Source organism: Rutilus rutilus, assembly GCF_951802725.1.
Source record: "Rutilus rutilus genome assembly, chromosome: 2".
NCBI classification, from domain to species: Eukaryota; Metazoa; Chordata; class Actinopteri; order Cypriniformes; family Leuciscidae; genus Rutilus; species Rutilus rutilus.
In genome coordinates, this window is record NC_140210.1 from 44631832 (window position 1) to 44654907 (window position 23076).

Consider the following 23076-nt stretch of genomic DNA (forward strand, 5'->3'; position numbering starts at 1 on the left):
ATTTTTATAGTTCATGTCACACCCCCTTCTCACATATTCAATCTCTTATAGTCAATTTATCCAATCCAAAATCTTGAACTATCATTAACTCTTTCAGTCCTTCCAAGACTTTCTTATAAAAAGCCTTGCGCTCCTTTGTTCTTCTCCTTTGAGTTCGGATTCTTTGTCGTCTTCCACGCTCGGTCTGCAACACAACAACTCGGTAATACTTACATTTCTACTTTGCTAAAATACATACTTTCTACTACCTAGTGTTATTACTACCTACTGTAAGCTATTCTTTTATTTGATTGCTTAACATACAGAATACAGTGTAGTCATTTCTTTTCTGCATTATCTTAATAATAAAAATCTTTATAAAACAAGTTGCGGTGTTTTTCTTAATAAACCAGTTTCATAATAAAAATCTTTATAAAACAAGTTACAATTGTGGTTTACTATGACCCATAAGTATTTCATGTACCAAAAGGCATAATTAGAATATAATAATTGCATATTTCACAACAATATTAATACATATAAAATATTTATAAATGAAGACAAAAATAGCATTACATGTAATATTCACAAAGTTTTATCCTTTATTGTGTACATGTATATTGCACATACATGTTTCCGTATTCATGTTCACACACACACACACACACACACACACACACACACACACATATATATATATATATATATATATATATATATATATATATATATATATATATACACACACACATTCATGGAATGAGTTACAACAGATTTCTAGTTCCCATCATGCTTTGCTTCTTACTGTTAAAGGAGAGCAAATTTTAAAATTAAGTGTTTTTTAATGTGTTTTGCTCAATAGTATTATTTCTGGTATGTGTGAGTTTTTGGGGTCATTGTGCTGAAGAGTAGAGCCTGTGGTGACGTTGACGATTGGCCTAACAACATTAAAACTACAATTACTACATTTTAAAAGTAATGGCTGTGCATTCCTCAGCACAGTGATAGTCTGTTAGCTAATTTACATCAGTACATGCAGGTGTGCTAGTGCTTTTAACTATTTTGAAATTATGAAACATTTATAATGGAAATAATTTAAAAATATAAGAAATATATGACATTATATATTTCTCTATAAATGTGTTTGTTGCATGAGTAAATACACTCACCTAAAGGATTATTAGGAACACCATACTAATACGGTGTTTGACCCCCTTTAGCCTTCAGAACTGCCTTAATTCTACATGGCATTGATTCAACAAGGTGCTGAAAGCATTCTTTAGAAATGCCGGCCCATATTGATAGGATAGCATCTTTCAGTTGATGGAGATTTGTGGGATTCACATCCAGGGCACGAAGCTCCCGTTCCACCACATCCCAAAGATGCTCTATTGGGTTGAGATCTGGTGACTGTGGGGGCCATTTTAGTACAGTGAACTCATTGTCATGTTCAAGAAACCAATTTGAAATGATTCGAGCTTTGTGACATGGTGCATTATCCTGCTGGAAGTAGCCATCAGAGGATGGGTACATGGTGGTCATAAAGGGATGGACATGGTCAGAAACAATGCTCAGGTAGGCCGTGGCATTTAAACGATGCCCAATTGGCACTAAGGGGCCTAAAGTGTGCCAAGAAAACATCCCCCACACCATTACACCACCACCACCAGCCTGCACAGTGGTAACAAGGCATGATGGATCCATGTTCTCATTCTGTTTACACCAAATTCTGACTCTACCATCTGAATGTCTCAACAGAAATCGAGACTCATCAGACCAGGCAACATTTTTCCAGTCTTCAACTGTCCAATTTTGGTGAGCTCGTGCAAATTGTAGCCTCTTTTTCCTATTTGTAGAGGAGATGAGTGGTACCCGGTGGGGTCTTCTGCTGTTGTAGCCCATCCGCCTCAAGGTTGTGCGTGTTGTGGCTTCACAAATGCTTTGCTGCATACCTTGGTTGTAACGAGTGGTTATTTCAGTCAAAGTTGCTCTTCTATCAGCTTGAATCAGTCGGCCCATTCTCCTCTGACCTCTAGCATCAACAAGGCATTTTCGCCCACAGGACTGCCGCATACTGGATGTTTTTCCCTTTTCACACCATTCTTTGTAAACCCTAGAAATGGTTGTGCGTGAAAATCCCAGTAACTGAGCAGATTGTGAAATACTCAGACCGGCCCGTCTGGCACCAACAACTCAAACTCAACTCATGCCACGCTCAAAATTGCTTAAATCACCTTTCTTTCCCATTCTGACATTCAGTTTGGAGTTCAGGAGATTGTCTTGACCAGGACCACACCCCTAAATGCATTGAAGCAACTGCCATGTCATTGGTTGATTAGATAATTGCATTAATGAGAAATTGAACAGGTGTTCCTAATAATCCTTTAGGTGAGTGTGTATATGCAATATATTACACAGGCAGTACCATATATACCTATATATTCACATAGGTACCTACACAGACACCATATATATCTATATATTATGAAGTGTAGGCTACTCAAAATAAAATATTGCTGCAAAAACATTCTCATATTTTTATTTTGAAGGCAAAATCTCCAAAGACAAAGTTTTTGTGAGTAACTGTTGCTGTTGATCGATTTGTGAACCAGCCGCTATCAAAATAAACTAGCGTTGGGTGCGGGCCAGATATTATTGCTGGCGGGCCAGTTTTTGCCGACCACCAGTCTAGAATTTCCATACGGTGCGCGCATATTTACGCCTAGTTTATTTTTTATAAATCCTGATATGTGCATGGAAAATTGCGTTCGCACATTTCAATGCTTTTTTGTGCGTATTCAACGTTTATGCATCAGGCCCCTGGTGTTTGTGCCATTATTTACTGCCCAAAAAAAGCAGGTCTGAAACCAGACGCTAACTGGTAGATTGTGTTGGTCATTATGGAAATGATCCGGCTGAGTCTCTGTTCTTTAACTTCCGCTTCGTCAGTCGATCAAACTCAGAACTTTCCACTCCCATCAGCACTTTTATGGGATTGTGCTCTCATGATAATTTTCCCTGTTTAATAAATCTGGCCCTTAGTATTTAATATCTCAGTCTCTCTGTGGTTGTGTAGTTCCTGCTGAACTGAGAGATTAAAGTGTGTGTCGTTGTTCTACAGGTTGTGGGGGTGTAAGATCTCAGCTGTAGGTTGTGCTGCTCTGACTTCAGCTCTGAGATCAAACTCACACCTCAGAGAACTGGATCTGTCATGGAATATAATAGGAGGTAAAGGTCTGAAGCTGCTTTCTGATGGACTGAAGGATCCTCACAATAAACTGGAGAAACTGATGTAAGATCATACATTAATCTTAACTGAGACAAGAATAATGTATGATGTAAGATCATACATTAATCTTAACTGAGACAAGAATAATGTTATTTTAACCCTTTAATTCCTACTGTATTATATTTGATCTAAATTATCAACATGATCAAAAACCTGTTGCACACAATCTACTACTTGCCTTCTGTTGTCTGGTTGATGGTTTATAGTTTTTTTAGCAAGTAAAAGGCAAGAATCATTTTAAAACGTGTCGCTTCAGCTCGTGGGTCATGTGACTTTTTGCTGTGAAATCTTTATGGATTTATAAGTAAACATAAGAATAACCTTTATAATGTTAGTAATATTTCAAGATGATCATTTTCTGGACTGAAGCAACTTAGGTTTACTTGATTATCCATACATCTTTTGTGAAGAATCATGTTCAAATGTATCAAATATGATCATCAGGCTTTTGAGGAAGGTTTACTAGTTTATCTCACAATCATTGTATTGCATTATATTATATGTTTTAAAATTACAGAGCTTTGATCATAAAACTAAGCATTTAAATATCATCTTACTAAGATATGTTACTGGTGTTGTGTATGTAATACTGCTATCTACGGTGGCCCAGTAGTGCACAACACAACGAAATTTAAAAAGCAAACATAAGTTCACAACAGTAAGAAATTAAGCCACAACACAACGAAATGAATCCACAACACAACGGAAATGAGCCACAACACAACGGAAAATTTACAACACAACGAAATAAAGCCACAGCACAACAGAAAATGTACAGCACAACAGAAAATGTACAACACAGCGAAATAAAGCCGCAATACAACGGAAATGCTCCCGACCACTAGAGGGTTCTCGGAGCTTGGTAAAGTTAGTTTTCCTTGCCATTGTTCTATAGAGTCGGCAGTCTTAATTTATAAATACCACGATTAGTTTTTACAGCATGCAACCATTGTATAGGCTATCGACATAAAATATACTTCAAAATCACCTATAGCTGTGTATTTATACTGGAGAATTATTTGACGCGCTACCACAGCGCATGATCCCTAAGGGAACGTCTGGCAATTCCACCAAGTGGTTAAAACGTATAATTTATAATATCATTTGATAAATAAAATTCCTTACAGGAATGTATTGGCACAATTTCACCTGTAATAAGTCAGTCTGGTCACTAGGAACCTACCACAAGCTTTAGGAGATGAAAAAAGTAGGCCTAATGTTTATATAAAAAAATTGGGAGCTTATAGGGAGCTATTGGCACAATTTCACCTGTTGTAAGTCAATCTGGTTAATAGGAACTACAACCTTTGAAACATGATTAAAAAAAAAAAAAAAAAAAACCTTTTATTATATTACAGAAATGTCCTAAAAAATAACAATTGTTTACTCTAATGAAGGGAGGTATTGGGAAAAAAAAAAATCAGCTTTAGTAATCCAGTCTATTACCAATAGAATCAAGCTTTGGATTTGGAACATGTCTGTTTTTGAATGTTAAAAGTAATTTGAATTAAAACAAATTATACGTTTAAACAACTTGAAAGAATTGGCGGACGTTCCCTTAGGGATCATGCGCTGGTAGTGCATCAAAGCATTCTAGAGTATAATATAAATATGCAGCTATAATGCACGTTGGTGATTTTGAATTAATAAATGTCGATATACAATGGTTAGCTACATACTGTTAAAACTAATAGTGGTGTAGTTAAATGTTTTAGACTCAGTGGCATGGAAAAATGTGCTCCGAGAGCCCTCGGGAGCATTTCCGTTGTGTTGCGGCTTTATTTCGTTGTGTTGTGGCTCTATTTCGTTGTGTTGTACATTTTCCGTTGTGTTGTGGCTCATTTCCGTTGTGTTGTGGCTTTATTTCGTTGTGTTGCGGCTTTATTTCGTTGTGTTGTGGCTTTATTTCGTTGTGTTGTACATTTTCCGTTGTGTTCTGGCTCATTTCCGTTGTGTTGCGGCTTTATTTCGTTGTGTTGTGGCTAATTTCCGTTGTGTTGCGGCTTTATTTCGTTGTGTTGTGGCTCATTTCCGTTGTGTTGTGAACTTATGCTTGCTTTATAAATTTCGTTGTGTTGTGCACTACTGGGCCACCGTAGCTATCCCCCCATTGTGTCTGCAGGTGGCACTGCCACTTGTAATTATTAGTTGTGTTCCTTAAAAATAAATTCAGAAAGAAGTAAAGTATCCCTGAATGATGGCTGTTATTTGAATTTGAAAAATATAACTGGCAGAAAAAGAATGATTACTGATATTTATATGCATTTTATGTCAGTGGTTCTCAACTCTGGTCCTGGGGATTATATATATATATTTTACAGTGTAAATAATTGTCTGACTCAGTGTGAGAAAGCCCTTATCACTCGCCCTGAGTGTTTTGTATTATACAGCGCTCAGCCAGGTTTGGCTGACATGCAAAATCGGCAGCTGAGTTACAAATCAGGCCGGCTGGTCTGTTATCCAACGATATATATGTTTTTATCAGTGCGTAAATGATTACGGGTGAGTTTTTATATATATTTCGCCTTTGTTATTGATATTATTGTTCTGAATGTCGAGATTTGCTCGTAAAATGAATGCATTTTAAACTGCGTCACAAAGTGAAACCAAACCGTTTTCATATCAGACTTTGAGCTGAAAAATAATTGTAATTATATTATTTTATATTCACTTCCTAGTTACAGATCACCCGGTTTGTTCAATATTGTTTGAAAATGTTGAATTTGATGATATTGTATGTTTGCTGCTATAATATTGAGCATACACAACGATCGTGCAATCTGCGTGTCATTGTTCACTTTATCATTTTATTAATATAATCAGCACGCAGTTAACCCATGTATGTTAATTTACATATTACTTAACTGAATGTTTATATCATTTACTGATATACTTACAACTGTTTTCTTTGTTTCTATTCTGTTTATTATAGACATCACGATATGATGTTTATTGTATATGTGAAGTAACATATACAAACTCCTTTCAATAAACAAGTTAAACTGGGATTCCCTCTTGTGTTTCTCTTACCGGAAACACACACCACCATCTTGACTGCATTAATCCTGAACCCCTTGAGTGTCCTATATGCTCGTATACTCAGCGAGTCAGCGTCCCTGACAAAACATTTTAAAAATAAAATGTGCATATCTTACCGTTTCCTTCCAATTCTACTCTCTGTCTGTGCTCGACACCAACAGCTCCTGCGTGCAGCAGATCGTACAGCACTGAGTCAGCGCACTTATTCAACCCGGCCAATGGACCGTTCGATCACCGAGCGAGTCCTTCATTGCTCGTCATTATACCGTCTGTGTTGCTGCTAATTTGCTTAGACGGAGTCAAGTGCTCATCATTGATCATTATTTGCACGGAAATATTTTCGCAGAACATGTGCTGTTTAGATCAGAATATAAAGCAGAATTATCATTATCATTTAAAACATTAAAACACAGCATGCCATAGGACAAGTGTTCAAAAGCAGCGCATTCACTAAAAATATTTCTATTTAAATTAATAAAACTTTTGGTAACTTCTGGACAATGATTTCATAAAATTTCAGTGCTTAACTCCATTAATGAGAGTGGCATATTTAACCTAAATGTGTATATCAGATATAAAACAGTTTAAATCATTCTGTTTACTTCATTACTTCACTCACTCCATTAAAAGAATGTGTACGCACGGTCTAGAGCAGGGATAGACAACTCCGGTCCTGGAGGGCCACTGTCCTGCAGAGTTTAGCTTCAGCCCTGATAAAAACTCACCTGCCTGTATCTATTTAGTAAAACACTGATTGCCTTGTTCAGGTGTGTTTAATTAGGGCTGAAGCTAAACTCTGCAGGACAGTGGCCCTCTAGGACCGGAGTTGTCTATCCCTGGTCTAGAGCAGTGGTTCTCAATCCTGGTCCTGGGGACCCACAGCTCTGCACAGTTTGTATGTCTCCCTCATTTAACACACCTGATTCAGATCATCATCTCGTTAGGAAAGAGCTCTATGAACTGAACTGGGTGTGTCAGATAAAGGAGACATCTAAAATGTGCAGAGCTGTGGGTCCCCAGGACCAGGATTGAGAACCACTGGTCTAGAGTGTCCGTACGGTGCGCACATATTTACGCCTAGTTTATTTTTTAATAAATCCCGATATGTGCATGGGAAATTGCGTATGCACATTTGAATGCTTTTTTGTGCATATGCAACGTTTATGCATCAGGCCGCTGGTGTTTGCGCCATTATTTACCGCCCAAAAAAAGCAGGTCTGAAACCAGACGCTAACTGGTAGATTGTGTTGGTCTTTATGGAAATTATCCGGAAATCAGTCTCTGTTCTTTAACTTCCGCTTCGTCAGTCGATCAAACTCAGAACTTTCCACTCCCATCTGCACTTTTTTTTTTTTTTTTTTTTTTGACCTTTATTTAACCAGGAAAATCTCTCTAAGGTTAAAAATCTTTCACATGAGAGTCCTGGCCAAGAATGGACATTGGGATTTATAGGATTTTATGGGATTGCGCTCCCACGATAATTTGCCCTGTTTAGTAAATCTGGCCCTTAGTATTTAACATCTCACTCTCTCTGTGATTGTGTAGTTCCTGCTGAACTGAGAGATTAAAGTGTGTGTCGTTGTTCTACAGGTTGAGATGTTGTTATATCACAGATGAAGGTTGTGCTGCTCTGACTTCAGCTCTGAGATCAAACTCACACCTCAGAGAACTGGATCTGTCTGTGAATATAATAGGAGATAAAGGTCTGACGCTGCTCTCTGATGAACTGAAGGATCCTCACTGTAAACTGGAGAAACTGAGGTAAGATCATACATTAATCTTAACTGAGACAAGAATAATGTTATTTTAACCCTTTAATTCCTACTGTATCATATTTGATCTAAATTATCAACATGATCAAAAACCTGTTGCACACAATCTACTACTTGCCTTCTGTTGTTGGTTGATGGTTTATGTAAGGAATAATTGACGACAGGCCGTTGAATTATTAGAAAAATAATGCACACCCGAGGTGGTAATGCGGTCACGACGCGAAGCGGAGGTTTGTCATTAAAACGCTCTTGTATGTAGGACTAATTTCTTACGCATCTAATCCAATGCCTCCATTGCTAATTCCAAAACGTCATTTTAGAGTTAGTAACAGAGGTTTGAGCCACTGATAGCAGACTAATGCTGGGGACACACGACTAGCTGACACATTCTCTGACTGTTTTCATCGACTGCAGCAGATTTTAAACACCGACTTTGAACAGACTGAACGCGCTGAACACGCGTTTGGACATGATCAGTCATAAGTATCAAATTACATTCATAACCAGTCTTAAAGTGTGTCCCCGGCTTTATGCAGTTATTAATGCAGTTATTAGTGAGAGATGTTGCAATAATGAGACAGAAAAGCATGTGCGTCAATATTATTTATTCATTCAATTCGTTTAATTAATTCGTTCATTCTTTTTTTCTATTATTGATAGATGACAGTAGACTAGCCAAATAAATGAAACACAAAGCCCTTTTAACAAGTAGGCCAATCAATAATTATTTATTTGTTATATTATCTGCAATAAAAATCCGTGCTGCAGGACTATCCATTTATTTAGCCTCAGTTTAATTTTCTATTGATTATAGATAGGACTATGTACTTTATATATTAAAATTAAACTGCATGTTTCCATTGATTGTGAAGCTAGACATTGGAAATTGCAGATCAAGCGCATGGGGCTAAATGCTTTTTGTTTTGTTTTTTGTTATGAATTGTATCCTATTGTCCGTTATTACAGTTGACTAGGCGAAGTGATATGGAACTGTAATGCAGTCAAGACCTGCCTGGAACTACTTTAGCCGTGCGTTTCCCTGAAAATAATGCACACCTTAGAACGTTTGTCAACCAATCAGATTCAAGCATTCAACGGCCCTGTAGTATAAGTTTTTTAGCAAGTAAAAGGCAAGTATAATTTTAAAACGTGTCCCTTCAGCTATTTTTTTTTATTATTCTATCTTTGTGGATTTGCTTGTTCACGTGACAATTCGGGTCATGAGAGGGAGAAGAAAGTTGGTAAATGTCAGTTCAATTGTAAGTTCATTCTTTATGTGCTTAGGAGTGTGCGATATGTATCGTCTATGATGATATTGTAATCATTGTTTTAACTATGTATGAGGCACTGCGAGCTGACATCGCATTTATCTCTCATGCTTTGCTTTCACTGCGTGATGTGTCAGTGCAGTTATAGTAACGTTCTGTATGTCCCCAAATGAGTTTTTGTCTTATATTTATATCATATTATGTTATATATTAGAATATCACATGACCAAGAGTGCAGCTTTCCTGTAAATGTGATATTTATTTTATACAACAGTTAAATTAAGTTAACATTTTGAGTTACTTTTTAGACACAATATTGTCAATTTTGTTTGTTTTCCCTTTATTTCGCCGACGAGAATTTCAAAATGAAACCGTAACCGAAACAATGAGTTGTTCATAATCTTTCTTTTTAGTAAACTCTGTGTTCACAAACAATGTTGTCAATGCTCGAGTTCATGTGTAGTGAAAGTTAGTCAAAATTTCATGTTGTGTAAAAATAGCGATTTTTCTTTTTTATGCTATCATAGTAGTGCCTCGTGCACTCCCATTCAAAACGCAATTTGACCGAAAACAAAAATACAGTCAAACATAAAAGTGGCATTTCCATTCTAATTATGCTTTTAAACGAAAGTTTGCCTCGGGTAGATTAACAAAAAGACCCTAGGTTGCATTTTGGCGACAGTTATCCTTTAATATCTCAGGTCTCTCTCTGTGGCTGTGTAGTTCCTGCTAAACTGAGAGAATAAAGTGTGTGTCGTTGTTTTACAGGTTGAATTGGTGTGAGATCACAGCTGAAGGTTGTGCTGCTCTGACTTCAGCTCTGAGATCAAACTCACTCCTCAGAGAACTGGATCTGACTGGGAATATAATAGGAGATAAAGGTCTGACGCTGCTCTCTGATGGACTGAAGGATCCTCACTATAAACTGGAGAAACTGACGTAAGATCATACATTAATCTCAACTAAGACTAGAATAATGTTATTTTAACCCAAGTAAAACATTACATGTTTTAAAATTACAGAGCTTTGATCAACTAAGTATTTAAATATTTAGATATAATTAAATATAATACTAGGTATTAATTTTGATTTCTTCACGTCTTAAAAATCCTTAAATCATCTTACTAAGACATGTTATTGGCAGATATAGAGTGACGACTGATATTTATATGCATTTTATGTCAGTGGTTCTCAACTCTGGTCCTGTTTGTTTTTGTTTTGTTTTTTGCAGTGTAAATACCCTTATGGAACAAAAATATATGGGAAAATACTGCAAAATATAATGCGATATATTACATAATACATTTCCATATATGGGAAACTACTAGTGCTTATATTTTCAATATACTGCAATATATGCATTGACCATGTATGGCTATATATTCATACATAAAAAATATTTATAAATGAAGACAAAAATAGCATTACATGTAATATTCACAAAGTTTTATCCACCCAAAAACAGCAGGTCTGGAACCAGACGCTAACTGGAAGATTGTGTTGGTCTTTATGGAAATGATCCGGCTGAGTCTCTGTTCTTTAACTTCCGCTTCGTCAGTCAATCAAACTCAGAACTTTCCACTCCCATCGGCGCTTTTATGGGATTGCGCTCTCACGATAATTTGCCCTGTTGAGTAAATCGGGCCCTTAGTATTTAATATCTCAGTCTCTCTTACCCCTTTTCCACCTAAAAAGAACTGGTGCTGGTTCAAAGTTGGTTCAACTTGCGATCCTTTTCAGAACCTGTTTGTTTTTCCACTGACTAGAGAGCCCAGCGAACGACGTCGTTACATCACTGTGTACGTTGCCATTGGCTACGTCTTAGCTTTCCAGAAACACTTGCGCCAAATTCAAGCATAACAATTACAATGGCAGACTACATCGTCTTTCTGCAAATGCTTCTCCTGGCTTTGCGATCCTATATTGGGGTCAGAAGAAGACGTTTAGAACACATTTGTGGTGCTCGTCTGGATTATTATAGATGGAGGTTACGTTCGAGAAGAAGTTCGACAATAACCCCGCCCCCAGCCCCCGACGTAAACATGACCTGGTAAAAGAACGGTTCTAGTCCAGCAAAGAGTTGGTGCCGCTTTGGAACCAATTTTCCTGGCCGAGAAGCGGTTCTTTGGCTGTCGAAACACAAAGAACTGGTTCGCGATTAGGCACCGGCTCCGAACCGGCACCAGCACTGCCTTGGTGGAAAAGGGGTATCTGTGATTGTGTAGTTCCTGCTGAACTGAGAGATTAAAGTGTGTGTCGTTGTTCTGCAGGTTGTGTGATTGTGAGATCACAGCTGAAGGTTGTGCTGCTCTGATTTCAGTTCTGAGATCAAACTCACACCTCAGAGAACTGGATCTGACTGATAATTTAATAGGAGGTAAAGGTCTGAAGCAGCTCTCTGATGGACTGAAGGATCCTCACTGTAAACTGAAGAAACTGTGGTAAGATCATACATTAATCTTAACTGAGACAAGAATAATGTTATTTTAACCCAATTAAAACATTAAAATTACAGAGCTTTGATCATAAAACTAAGCATTTAAATACCATCTTACTAAGACATGTTATTGGCAGATATAGAGTGACGACTGATATTTATATGCATTTTATGTCAGTTATATCAACTCTGGGCCCAGGTTTTTTATTTTTTGCAGTGTAAATACCCTTACAGAACAAAAATATATGGGAAAATACTGCAAAATATAATGCGATATATATTACATAATACATTTCCATATATGGGAAACTAGTGCTTATATTTTCAATATACTGCAATATATGCATTGACCATTTATGTGTCACGGGTTGTGAGTGCAGGCAGACGAAGACGATAAGGCTGAAGGCTCCAATGTAAGAGTTTAATCACAGATATACTTCCAAAGGTACAGACACCCTTACGAAAAAGAAGTTTATTCAAGTGTGCTATTAGTATACTTCTTTTAAACAAAAAAATAAGGAAGTATACTTTCAGTCTACTTTTTATGTACTTCTCAGAAATATACTTCAAATTTCACTTAAGTATACTTGACTTATACTGACAGAAAAGTCTCAGTATATTTGGCCTCTACTTGTTGATCGAGATATACTTAAAAGTATAATTAAGTATTCTAAGTATTCTTGGCTTGTACATGTTTACTATTTTGATTGAGTAGCTTATTAAATACTTTTTTTAAAAACATACTATTACACACCGTCTTATAAACTAACATGTTCAGGTTTATATAGTAACAAACTTTCGGGTGGAATAGTTTATAGAGTAAAATAAAATAAAATAAGCATGGAAAATAAGTTTATTCAAGTGTTCTATTACTATACTTCTTTTCAACTAAAAATAAGAAAGTATACTTTCAGTCTACATTTTATATACTTTTCAAAAATATACTTTATGTACTATGTACTCAGAAATATACTTAATTACACTTAAGTGTACTTGACTTATACTGAGAGAAATGTCCAAGTATATTTGGCCAGTACTTGTACTCAATCTTTTAATCGAGATATACTTAAAAGTTTAATTATTCAAAGTATACTTGGCTTGTAGTTGTGTTAACTCTTTTGATCGAGTAGCCTATTAAATATACTTTTTTTTACATAGTTTTTCATATACAGTCTTATGAAACTTTTATTAAAAATATTTATTAAAATATTGATATAAAACAGATATGTTTCTAATTCTGCATATCTGAATTTTTGTGTAGGCTAGTCCACTGGTAGTGCACATAGGAATTTACTCTAATTCTACTTTACTCTTTCCCCACCATTGACTGAATTTTCCAGCTATCCATGTTTTTACTGTTATACGGTAGGGGGCGCTATGACACATCTTCTAGTGCAGAATCTCCGAATCAAAATACAGGAGAAGAAGAAGCTGAAACAAGTGATAGAAGATTGCTCACTTAAATGTAAAATAATGTAATCATGAAACATTAAACAGCTTGTAAATCAAAACTGCTTAATGTTTCCAAATGAAATGAAGCATAACCCATGAAGAGAAAACGACTGTGAAGCGTTGGGGGTGTTGGACTCGATCTACTCCATCTGTGTTTGATCATCGTTCTGAATCTGATCAAGGCTTTAACAAAAATGTGATTTTCTCCACTATTTTGTTTAAAATGTTGACTTTCTTTATGAAACTTACCGACATTCAAGTGTTGATAAAAATGATGCATGAAGCTAATAAAATGTTTTTAAAATTAAAGTACAGTTAAAGGTATTTTTTTAAGTAGGCTATACAAAATAACATTTGAACATAGGCCTACTGCAAGTGCAAAAATTGTATATAAATAGTAAACTATAAGTATAATGTTAAGTTCACTTAAAGAAAACTTGTAGTATAAAACTACTAAACTAGTAGTTTACTGAGAGTACACTAAAAGAGCAAAACGAATATATAAATGGTAAACTATAAGTATGATGTTAAGTTCACTTAAAGAAAACTTGTAGTATAAAACTACTAAACTAGTAGTTTACTGAGAGTACATTAAAAGAAAACTTGTAGTATAAAACTACTAAACTAGTAGTTTACTGAGAGTATACTTTAAAGTTGCTACAAGATTTAAAATAGTAAACTACTAGTACACTCATAAGTTCACTTGCAGTACAAATGAGAAACATAATTATGAACTAGTTGTGCACTTAAAGTTTACTAATGTTACACTTATAGTACACTTAAACATATACTTTTATATACTTCAAGTGGGCCAATTTAGTCCCAAGCGGTATTAAAATAGTACACTTACAAGTTTACTACTAGTACATATTTACATTAGTATACTTACTACATAAAGTATACTTAAAAATATACTTGAACATTACTCAAGTATACTTCATAAAATTAACTTGAAGTATACTTTTTTTTCATAAGGGCAGACAGGGTATACACTCCAAAAACGAGTATACGACGACAACTAAAGACAAAGACTAACTGAACTGAAGGGGAACTAAATACTAACACTAATGAACAGAAACAGGTGAGACAGATGATGATAATTAACAGGACACAGGTGATTTAACTGAACTGATAACGACAGATGGGAAAACTGAACAAGACAGACATGTGACTGGTGACAGAGGAACACAGACCAAGTGTGACATTACTCCTCCCCTCCGGAAGGCGCAACCTCACACCGAAGAGGGACCAAGGCGGAGCAGACGAAGCAGGTGGCCAGGGCGGAGCAGGCAGTGCAGGCGGATCAGGCTGTGCTGCTGGCCAGGGCGGAGCCGATGGAGGGAGGAGCCATGGGGGAGGCAGGACTGACGACTCTAGGGGGCCGACTGACGGAGGAGAGGCAGGTGGTTGAGGAGACCAGGGCGGAGCCGATGGAGGGAGGGGCCATGGTGGAGGCAGGGCTGACGACTCCAGGGGGCCGACTGATGGAGGCAAGGCAGGTGGTTGAGGAGACCAGGGTGGAGCCGTAGAACCGACGAGACGAGGCAATGCTGAGGGACTGAGAGGACATGGCGACATCGACGGCTCCGGCGACCGAGGCTCAGGTGGGGATCCAGAAGACCACGGCGGAGCCTGAGTGACCGAGGACCAAGGTGAAGAGAGAGGGAGACCAACAGAGCTAGTGGGATTGATGGACGAGGCGAAGCCAGAGGAAAAGGAGTCCCGAGGCGAGGGCAGGGCGAGGAATGACCTAGGCGGAACCGGGGGGACAAGGGAGCCTGGCGTAGCTGGTGGGCTGATGGGCCACGGCGGAGGTGAGGGAGGTAAGAGCCACCGTGGAGGTAATGTACTGGCAGGCTGAAGCAGAGTCCAAGTAGAGGAGGTCGGAGGCGGAGACCGGGGATCCATCGACCCTGGTGGAGTTGGTGGAAGGCAGACCCACGGCGACTCCACCTCCTCAAAGGTGGATAGAGTGAAGGCTCTGGCTTTGTTCCAGACCGGGACACAACGTACTCCAGACATGTATCCGGAGGACATGTACACGGAGGACTGTATCCCTCCAATTCAGTCCCGTGGTGTCAGGGAGATCCATGGGACGGTCGAAAGTGGCACCGATCCGGAACAGAGTTTTCAGGCTCTCAACATCCAGGTTGCTGGTGAGAGCAATTTTTACAAAGTCCCTTGAAAAAAACAAAAAATCTTTGCTTTCCTGAGCAAGGATGATTATTCTAACCCCATCATCCATTACGGGCAGTCTGTAGTTCTGTCACGGGTTGTGAAATGCAGGCAGACGAAGACGATAAGGCTGAAGGCTCCAATGTAAGAGTTTAATCAACGATATACTTCCAAAGGTACAGACAGGCAGGGTATACACTCAAAACACGAGTATACGACGACAACTAAAGACAAAGACTAACTGAACTGAAGGGAACTAAATACTAACACTAAAGCCTGGAACACACCAAGCCGACGGTTGGCCGTAGGGCAGTTTTTGTGCGTCGGCTGACTAAGTTTCCTCAGTGTGTTCCGCATCGTCGGCTGAAATTGGTCCTCGTCGGCTTTTTTTCGGCAGATTCAACATGTTGAATTGGGTGTCGGGCCGTCTGTGAAAGAGGGAACTCTGATTGGCTGTTGAGCTTAATGAACGAATCAGTGCACAAGAATAATAACAAAACAGCAAGCAAAGAAGTCAAAACGGGACAGACAGGCTGTTCTAATGTTACGTCATCTTACCTGAGTGTTCATTGGTGAATATTTCAATATGAACATGAGCGGAGTGGAATAAAGAAAGTGTTTAGCAGGATTGATATTCAAAACGGTAAGCATGCACTGCTTTGTTTATGGTTTGTGTATCTGCAGCTGGCAGTGTCGGTTTCCCTTTTTGAATGACGAATATAGACGAATATATCTGCAGAAATAGACAGTTGTCTCGTTTACACACAGGTGCAGAATGTGCTTTTTAGCTAACAGTCGGCTGTAGTTCTCTCGGTGTGTTCAAGTGCAGATTTTTATCCCGACACGAGGCGACAACACAGTCGGCTTTCATCAGCGCTAGTTCGTCGGCATCGGCTTGGTGTGTTCCAGGCTTAATGAACAGAAACAGGTGAGACAGATGATGATAATTAACTGGACACAGGTGATTTAACTAGGGATGCTCAGATCCACCTTTTTTGTTTCCGATACCGATTCCGATACCTGCAATTCAGTATTGGCCGATACTGAGTACCGATCCGATACAAAGGTAAAATGTTAAAAGTGCTGAATTACTTAATAAGCTGTATGCATTACTTTGCAAGATATCAGGCTTGACTTAAACAATATTTTTTTTGCCTTGTAAAACAACATGACAAACAATGTATTCACAAGTTTAGTGATTTATTTATTAAACCAGCACCAGAGCAACAAGTGCAAAATAAAATAAGTTCAGTAGCTTAAACTTGACATTCAAAATTAAAGTGCAAAATTTGCACATGATGCTTAATGGATGCTATTTGCACTGCAAATAGGAATTAAGCATCCAAAACAAAAGCAGCTGAATAAAACAACAGCTTCTCTAGCTTGGTAAATGTGCACAAAATAAATAAATAGAAACAAAATCTCTTTATAACTGTTTAGTTAGTGCAAAGTTAGTGCAAATATAACTTCAAAATCAATGCACAATAAACAATAAAACAGCTGAAATTTAGCAAAAAAGCAATAGCTTTACTGCTTAAGATATTAAAAATAACAGGATTCAGCTCTTTTCAATGCTTTAGTGGAAATAATATTTAACATCCAACACAGAAACAGATAAATAAAACACTAGCTTCTCTACAAACTGAAATTTAACATCCTGTTGTGTTTAACAATTTAACATATCAATCTCAGTCTTGAGCATCACTGGCAGGTTCTTGCATAGGAAAGCAAGCATCTCTGCTCAGCTGTCAGTCTGTTTCGCTTTTCATCCAAGATACAGGACACTGTGCTGAAGAGCCTCTCGCTTTCTACGCTAGTGCAGGGTGCACAGAGGTAATTCAAGGCAGCGACAGCAAGGCCAGGAAAGCGCTGGCGGTTGACTTCCAAGTATTTGTATGGGTCGTGTGTGACAAGGATTGTTTCCTCTGTAAAAAAATCCATGCATTTGGACAGCAGTGCTGGAGCAGCTTGCTGCACCACCAGGTTCCTCACGCTCCTCCCGAATTCTATCAAATTCTTTCATGAAGCTACTGCTGCTCTTACTTCTGCATGGAGCTACTGCTGCTTCAAGTTCTGCCCGGGAGGCTTTTTCTGGTGGCTCTGAAATGTCTGATGCCTCTTCCTCATCACCTGTGGTGGTCCTCAAGTCTTCCTTCAGTTTTTTGGCCAGTGCATCTTTACCATGCTTTGCAGACTCTGCACTGGTAAAGAATCTGAAAAAGATACATACATACATAAGTTACATAGTACATCATACCAACCAGATGGTAGCACATTTATCCTTTAAATCTGACATCAAAGTTAATCTATAGTGCACATGTACTATGTTGTTCAATATTCATATTCTCAGTTCTATTAAAAGTAATTTTACATCATGGCATGATGACATGAAAAACAAAGAAAATAATAAATGCAGCTCAATAACTAAGTCTCAAAAATTACTTTAGTCATTTACTGCATACTTATCTCTCACGGAGGAGCGGAAGCATAAAAGGAGGAGCTACGACGGTGAAGGACGAGAGAGGAACAGCAGGCCTGATTTTATGTTGTGTTTCGTTTCTGTGGCCAGCAGTCGTCCGCGAGGGGCTGCTGGCTTATACTTTCATTTTTGTATGTGTTTTATTTATTTTTATTTTAAATGTTTAAATGTTCGCCTCCTTCCCATAACATCTGAACTGCGTTACAGTCAGCTACACATATGGCATCTGAATATATATTTATTTTTTACATGGCTTGGTTGAATTCTAATGTTGAATGCGGTGTGTTATTTCTTGATAACTGCTGCTAAGTATAACACACCGTTGCCATGAAAAACAGAGTGTTGCTATGGACGCAGGATTCTAACCGTAGAGACAGAACGGACTATTTTCTTTAGCGGAAGCAATACAAACCGTTTTTAAATCAATAAACTCCTTTAAAAACTCAATATTTTGTGTCAAATTATTATTAAAATTATTAATTGTTTACAGTCTTACCTGTCTTTGTATCTTGGGTCCAGGAGGGTTGAAAGTGCAAACAAAGGTTCATCTTCCACTGTGCTGAAGCGTTTATCGATAGCTTCTAGGAGGGTCTTTTTCATAGTTTTAATCCCAGAGTCGGCATCGGTTTCCATGGAGAGGACACGTTTGAGAACAGTGACACTTGAGATTACATCAGCAGCAGAGGCAGTGGCTGAGCTCACCTTCCTTGTAAACTCCTCAAACGGTTCCAGGCAGGTCTTTGTTTTTTCAAGCAAGGCCCACTGGTTTGCCGTGAGTGTTGTGGGTAGGTCATGGTCCGCAGCATAGGGTGACAGAGCTCGCTCCTGTTCCAGCAGACTCTCTATCATGAAATAGGTGCTATTCCACCTCGTTCGCACGTCTTGTTGGAGGCGTTTTGGTTCCATGTTCATTTCGAACTGTATATCTTGCAATCGGGAATATGCAAGTGGAGAGTGTTTAAAATGTCCAACTATGTGTCTCCCACCTGCAACAGCATCACTCACACTGTGTAAACTCGCGCTAAATCGGCCCAAAGTCCGGCGTCCGACCAGCGCGGAAGGTATCACGTGTTACTGTCCTTTTCTCATGCAAAGTATTGGTTGGTTAAATTTGTAATATATTAATCATATATTTACTCGTTAATTCATCTGACTCCATAAATGAAAGGTTTTAATAATATCTGTGCCTCACTAAAAGTGAGCGAATGTTTGACTATTCCTTTTAACCATTAAATGAGCAATGTCAAAATCATTTAGAATAATCCCATGTAACAGTTTAATATTTCAGATATCAGAGATCAATTCCACAATCAATTCAAATATCTAGAACATGATTATACAATGGTTACACCAAAGAATCTTACCCAGCTTGTACCTGAGAGAGAGAGAGAGAGAGAGAGAGAGAGAGAGAGAGAGAGAGAGCACCTAACCAGTCTGCGTCCACCAGAGAAGAGACCAGAGAGAGCCAGCACACCTTCCTTTATCCCCCTGACCAGGTGACATGATGGGGGAGGCCACCCTCAAATGGCTTCTATCCCACAGAAGGGGGGTTGCCTTATCTGGCCTTATCTATAAACTTCTATAAACCTTATTACCTTTTATTTTATCTATCTGGATATGAGATATCTGAACCACTCACTTTGAGACATTTCAAATGACACCAAAAACATAACAGTCGATGATAAACATTTACATTAAACCATGTTCTTGTGTGAGTTCTTTGTTTCTGAGAGAAAGTCAGGCTGTATATGGGGAGGTCGAATGTTAATTAGCCAGCAGGGCCATTTTGTCCCATAGACCAGTATTTTCAGTCTTACACACTGCGTTGTGAGAGAAGTCCCTCATTAACAACAAGCTGCATTGTGTGAGCAACGCATCCTAGACTGCGCACTCCCATGACGTCCATTGCTCTTTTCATGTTACTGGCGTTGTCTCGAAGAAAAACGTGGACTCTGCTCAGCGGGATTTGCCACTTGTCAAGCATTTCCTTTAGAGTAGCTGCAATCGCGTCGCTGGTGTGTGACCCGCGAAAGTTTGTTGCATTTAACATGGCACTTTTTGGCACAAAATTCACGTCCAACCAGTGTGCCGTTAGACTTAAAAGTGACATGGGAGACACGTCAGAGCTCCAGATATCTTTTGTAAAACTCAGTACTTTGACATCTTTCATTTGTTCGGATATGTGTTTGCACATTTTTTGGTACAGTTCAGGTAGAGCAATCTCGGATAAATATTTCCGCTTCACCATGTCGTACCGTGGCTCTAGATGGTTTATTAGGAGTCTGAAGCCCTTGTTCTCAACGACGGACAGCGGTTGCCCATCCATAACAATGAAATTCAGTATGCTTTCAGTGATTTTTGCTGCTTTCACACTACCATGTGGAAATTTCTGAATTTTTTCTGTTGTCTCCTCCAAAGTTAGCTGCTTTGTGCCGTCGCGTTTTTGTTTTTTCAGCTTGTTGAACTCGGCATGCTCTTTGGGATGAAATCTCTGTAAATGCTTAATTAAATTTGTAGTATTATAATTCAAAGTTTTATCACCACCCCTCGGAACATTTACTTGGCATATTCTGCAAACCGCGTGGGAACTTGGCATAACTATTGTGAAATACCTCCAAATCACAGATGTTTTGGCTCGCTCCATGCTGTTCGCTGTTCTATACTCCGAATGTTAGCTTGTTAACATGTGCTGCGTACAGTGCACGTTGCTAGCGTATGATGTCATACACTGTGCACAGCACAGCAGCGTCTCCATGGCATCTCCATAAACTGTTATATCGACTAGCAGATCGGGGCAATTGTCGCCGATACCCGATCTAGCATTTTATTCAGTATCGACCCCGATACCCGATAAAAATATCGGATCGGCGCATCCCTAGATTTAACTGAACTGATAACGACAGGTGGGAAAACTGAACAAGACAGACATGTGACTGGTGACAGAGGAACACAGACCAAGTGTGACAGTATGGCTATATATTCATACATATAAAATATTTATAAATTTAGACAAAAATAACATTACATGTTATATTCACAAAGTTTTATCCACCCAAAAAAAGCAGGTCTTAAAGGAACACACCGACTTTATGGGACTTTAGCTTATTCACCATATCCCCCAGAGTTAGATAAGTCCATACAAGGGGTGTCTCAATTAATCGTTTCTACCATGCATCGCGATGCAGACGAGGATGATTCAGTATCGGTTCAGTCATAGACCATAACCGATTATAATGTTTTCTGACATCATTTGTCGCATATGTGCTTTGTCGCGGGAGCTTACAATGGCAGAGGGAGGCAAGAAATAAAAAATGCTCCAATTACTTTGAAAGCCGACATCTGGGCACATTTCGGCATTTATGAACAACCTGGTAAGCACGATCTGGAGAAGACACGTGCTGTGTGCGCTCATGTCACGTTGAAATAGAATATGCAGGAGGTAATACCACTAACTTGATAAACCATGTTAGCCGTTTTCACCCCGAGCTGTTAACGCCTGGCAGAGTCTGACTGCTTTAGAGTAAGCTGATGAGCTCCAACGTCACCCGAATCCGCAGCCAAAAACAAATCATCCACCCGCCCCAATAATTTTCTCTGATATAAGTATCCGCACTCGATTGTCAAATTACAATTATTCTGTGTTGTTACACGTGATTATAAATGGATGATCGTCACCTTCAACCGAGGACTCGGCGACGATTGATGCGCTCTATGGTAACATTATACACTGATGAATGAGCGCTGCTTTTAAATCAACATTTCTTTAAAACAAAATTGATTTGACAGAATTTTATTTTCTTAATGGCATAAACAGGTTTTACTTCCTTGAAACTTAAACTGGAATCTCACTGTTTCTGTCACTGTGACTTCCCGAATAGGCGACCACATGTGCACGCACGCGCGCACACACACACACACACACATGCCTCACTTTTGAAGTAAAATTGAAAATTGAGGATGCAGTGTATTGTGATGCATCGTGATATCGAATTTAACTGAATCGATGAAATGATAATCGTAATCGAACCGAACTGTGAGACCAGAATAGGTTCACACCCCTTGTCCATACATACCCTTTTCATCTCCTTGTGTGCCGTAGCTCTGTCTGACGCACCCACCACTAGCCTAGCTTAGCACAAAGACTGGAGGTAAATGGCTCCAGCTAGCATACTGCTCCCAATAAGTGACAAAATAACGGCAACATTTTCCTATTTACATGTTGTGATTTGTATAGTCACAGCGTGTACAAATAACAAAGTCACATGAGAGACAGCCATCTTTTAACCGTATACATACTGGGAACTATATTCTCAGAAGGTGAAGCACTGCTACTTGGGCGGAGTGATTTACTCCAACTCTGAGTGAACTTTCTGCTCCTCACCACGGGGCTTCTCTGGTGCTGCGAGCAAATGTATACAGTATGCGTCCCAGTATGTATACGGTTAGAAGATGGCTCTGTCTCATGTGACCTTGTTATTTGTACAAGCTGTGACTATACAAATCACAACATGCAAATAGGAAAATGTTGGTGTTATTTTGTCACTTATTGGGAGCAGTATGCTAGCTGGAGCTGTTTACGTCCAGTCTTTGTGCTAAGCTAGGCTAGCGGTGGGTGCGTCAGACAAGAGTTACGGCACGCACAGAGATGAAAATGGTTTGTATGGACTTATCTAACTCTAGGGGATACGGTGAAAGAGCTAAAGTCCCAAAAGTCGGCATGTTCCTTTAAAACAGAAGCTAACTGGTAGATTGTGTTGGTCTTTATGGAAATTATCCGGTTGAGTCTCGATAACTTGCCCTGTTTAGTAAATCTGGCCCTTAGTATTTAATATCTCAGTCACTCTCTGTGGTTGTGTAGTTCCTGCTGAACTAAGAGATTAAAGTGTGTGTCGTTGTTCTACAGGTTGTGGAGGTGTAATATCACAGATGAAGGTTGTGCTGCTCTGACTTCAGCTCTGAGATCAAACTCACACCTCAGAAAACTGGATCTGACTGGGAATATATTAGGAGATAAAGGTCTGACGCTGCTCTCTGATGGACTGAAGGATCCTCACTGTAAACTGGAGAAACTGGGGTAAGATCATACATTAATCTTAACTGAGACTAGAATAATGTTATTTTAACCCTTTAATTAATACTGTATCAAATTTGATCTAAATTATCAACATGATAAAAACCTGTTGCAC

The 23076-nt window shown here is 38.7% G+C and overlaps 1 protein-coding gene across 1 annotated transcript in view; it reads left to right on the top strand.

The window, feature by feature from the left end:
* LOC311286574 (NACHT, LRR and PYD domains-containing protein 12-like) overlaps positions 1-23076 on the top strand; it is a 56476-nt gene that overhangs the window by 25145 nt on the left and 8255 nt on the right. Inside the window, exons 8-11 of the mRNA XM_084402790.1 lie at positions 7898-8068; positions 10116-10286; positions 11618-11788; positions 22794-22964. Of these exons, the coding sequence (XP_084258916.1) occupies positions 7898-8068; positions 10116-10286; positions 11618-11788; positions 22794-22964 (684 nt within the window). The remainder of the gene's footprint in view (positions 1-7897; positions 8069-10115; positions 10287-11617; positions 11789-22793; positions 22965-23076) is intronic.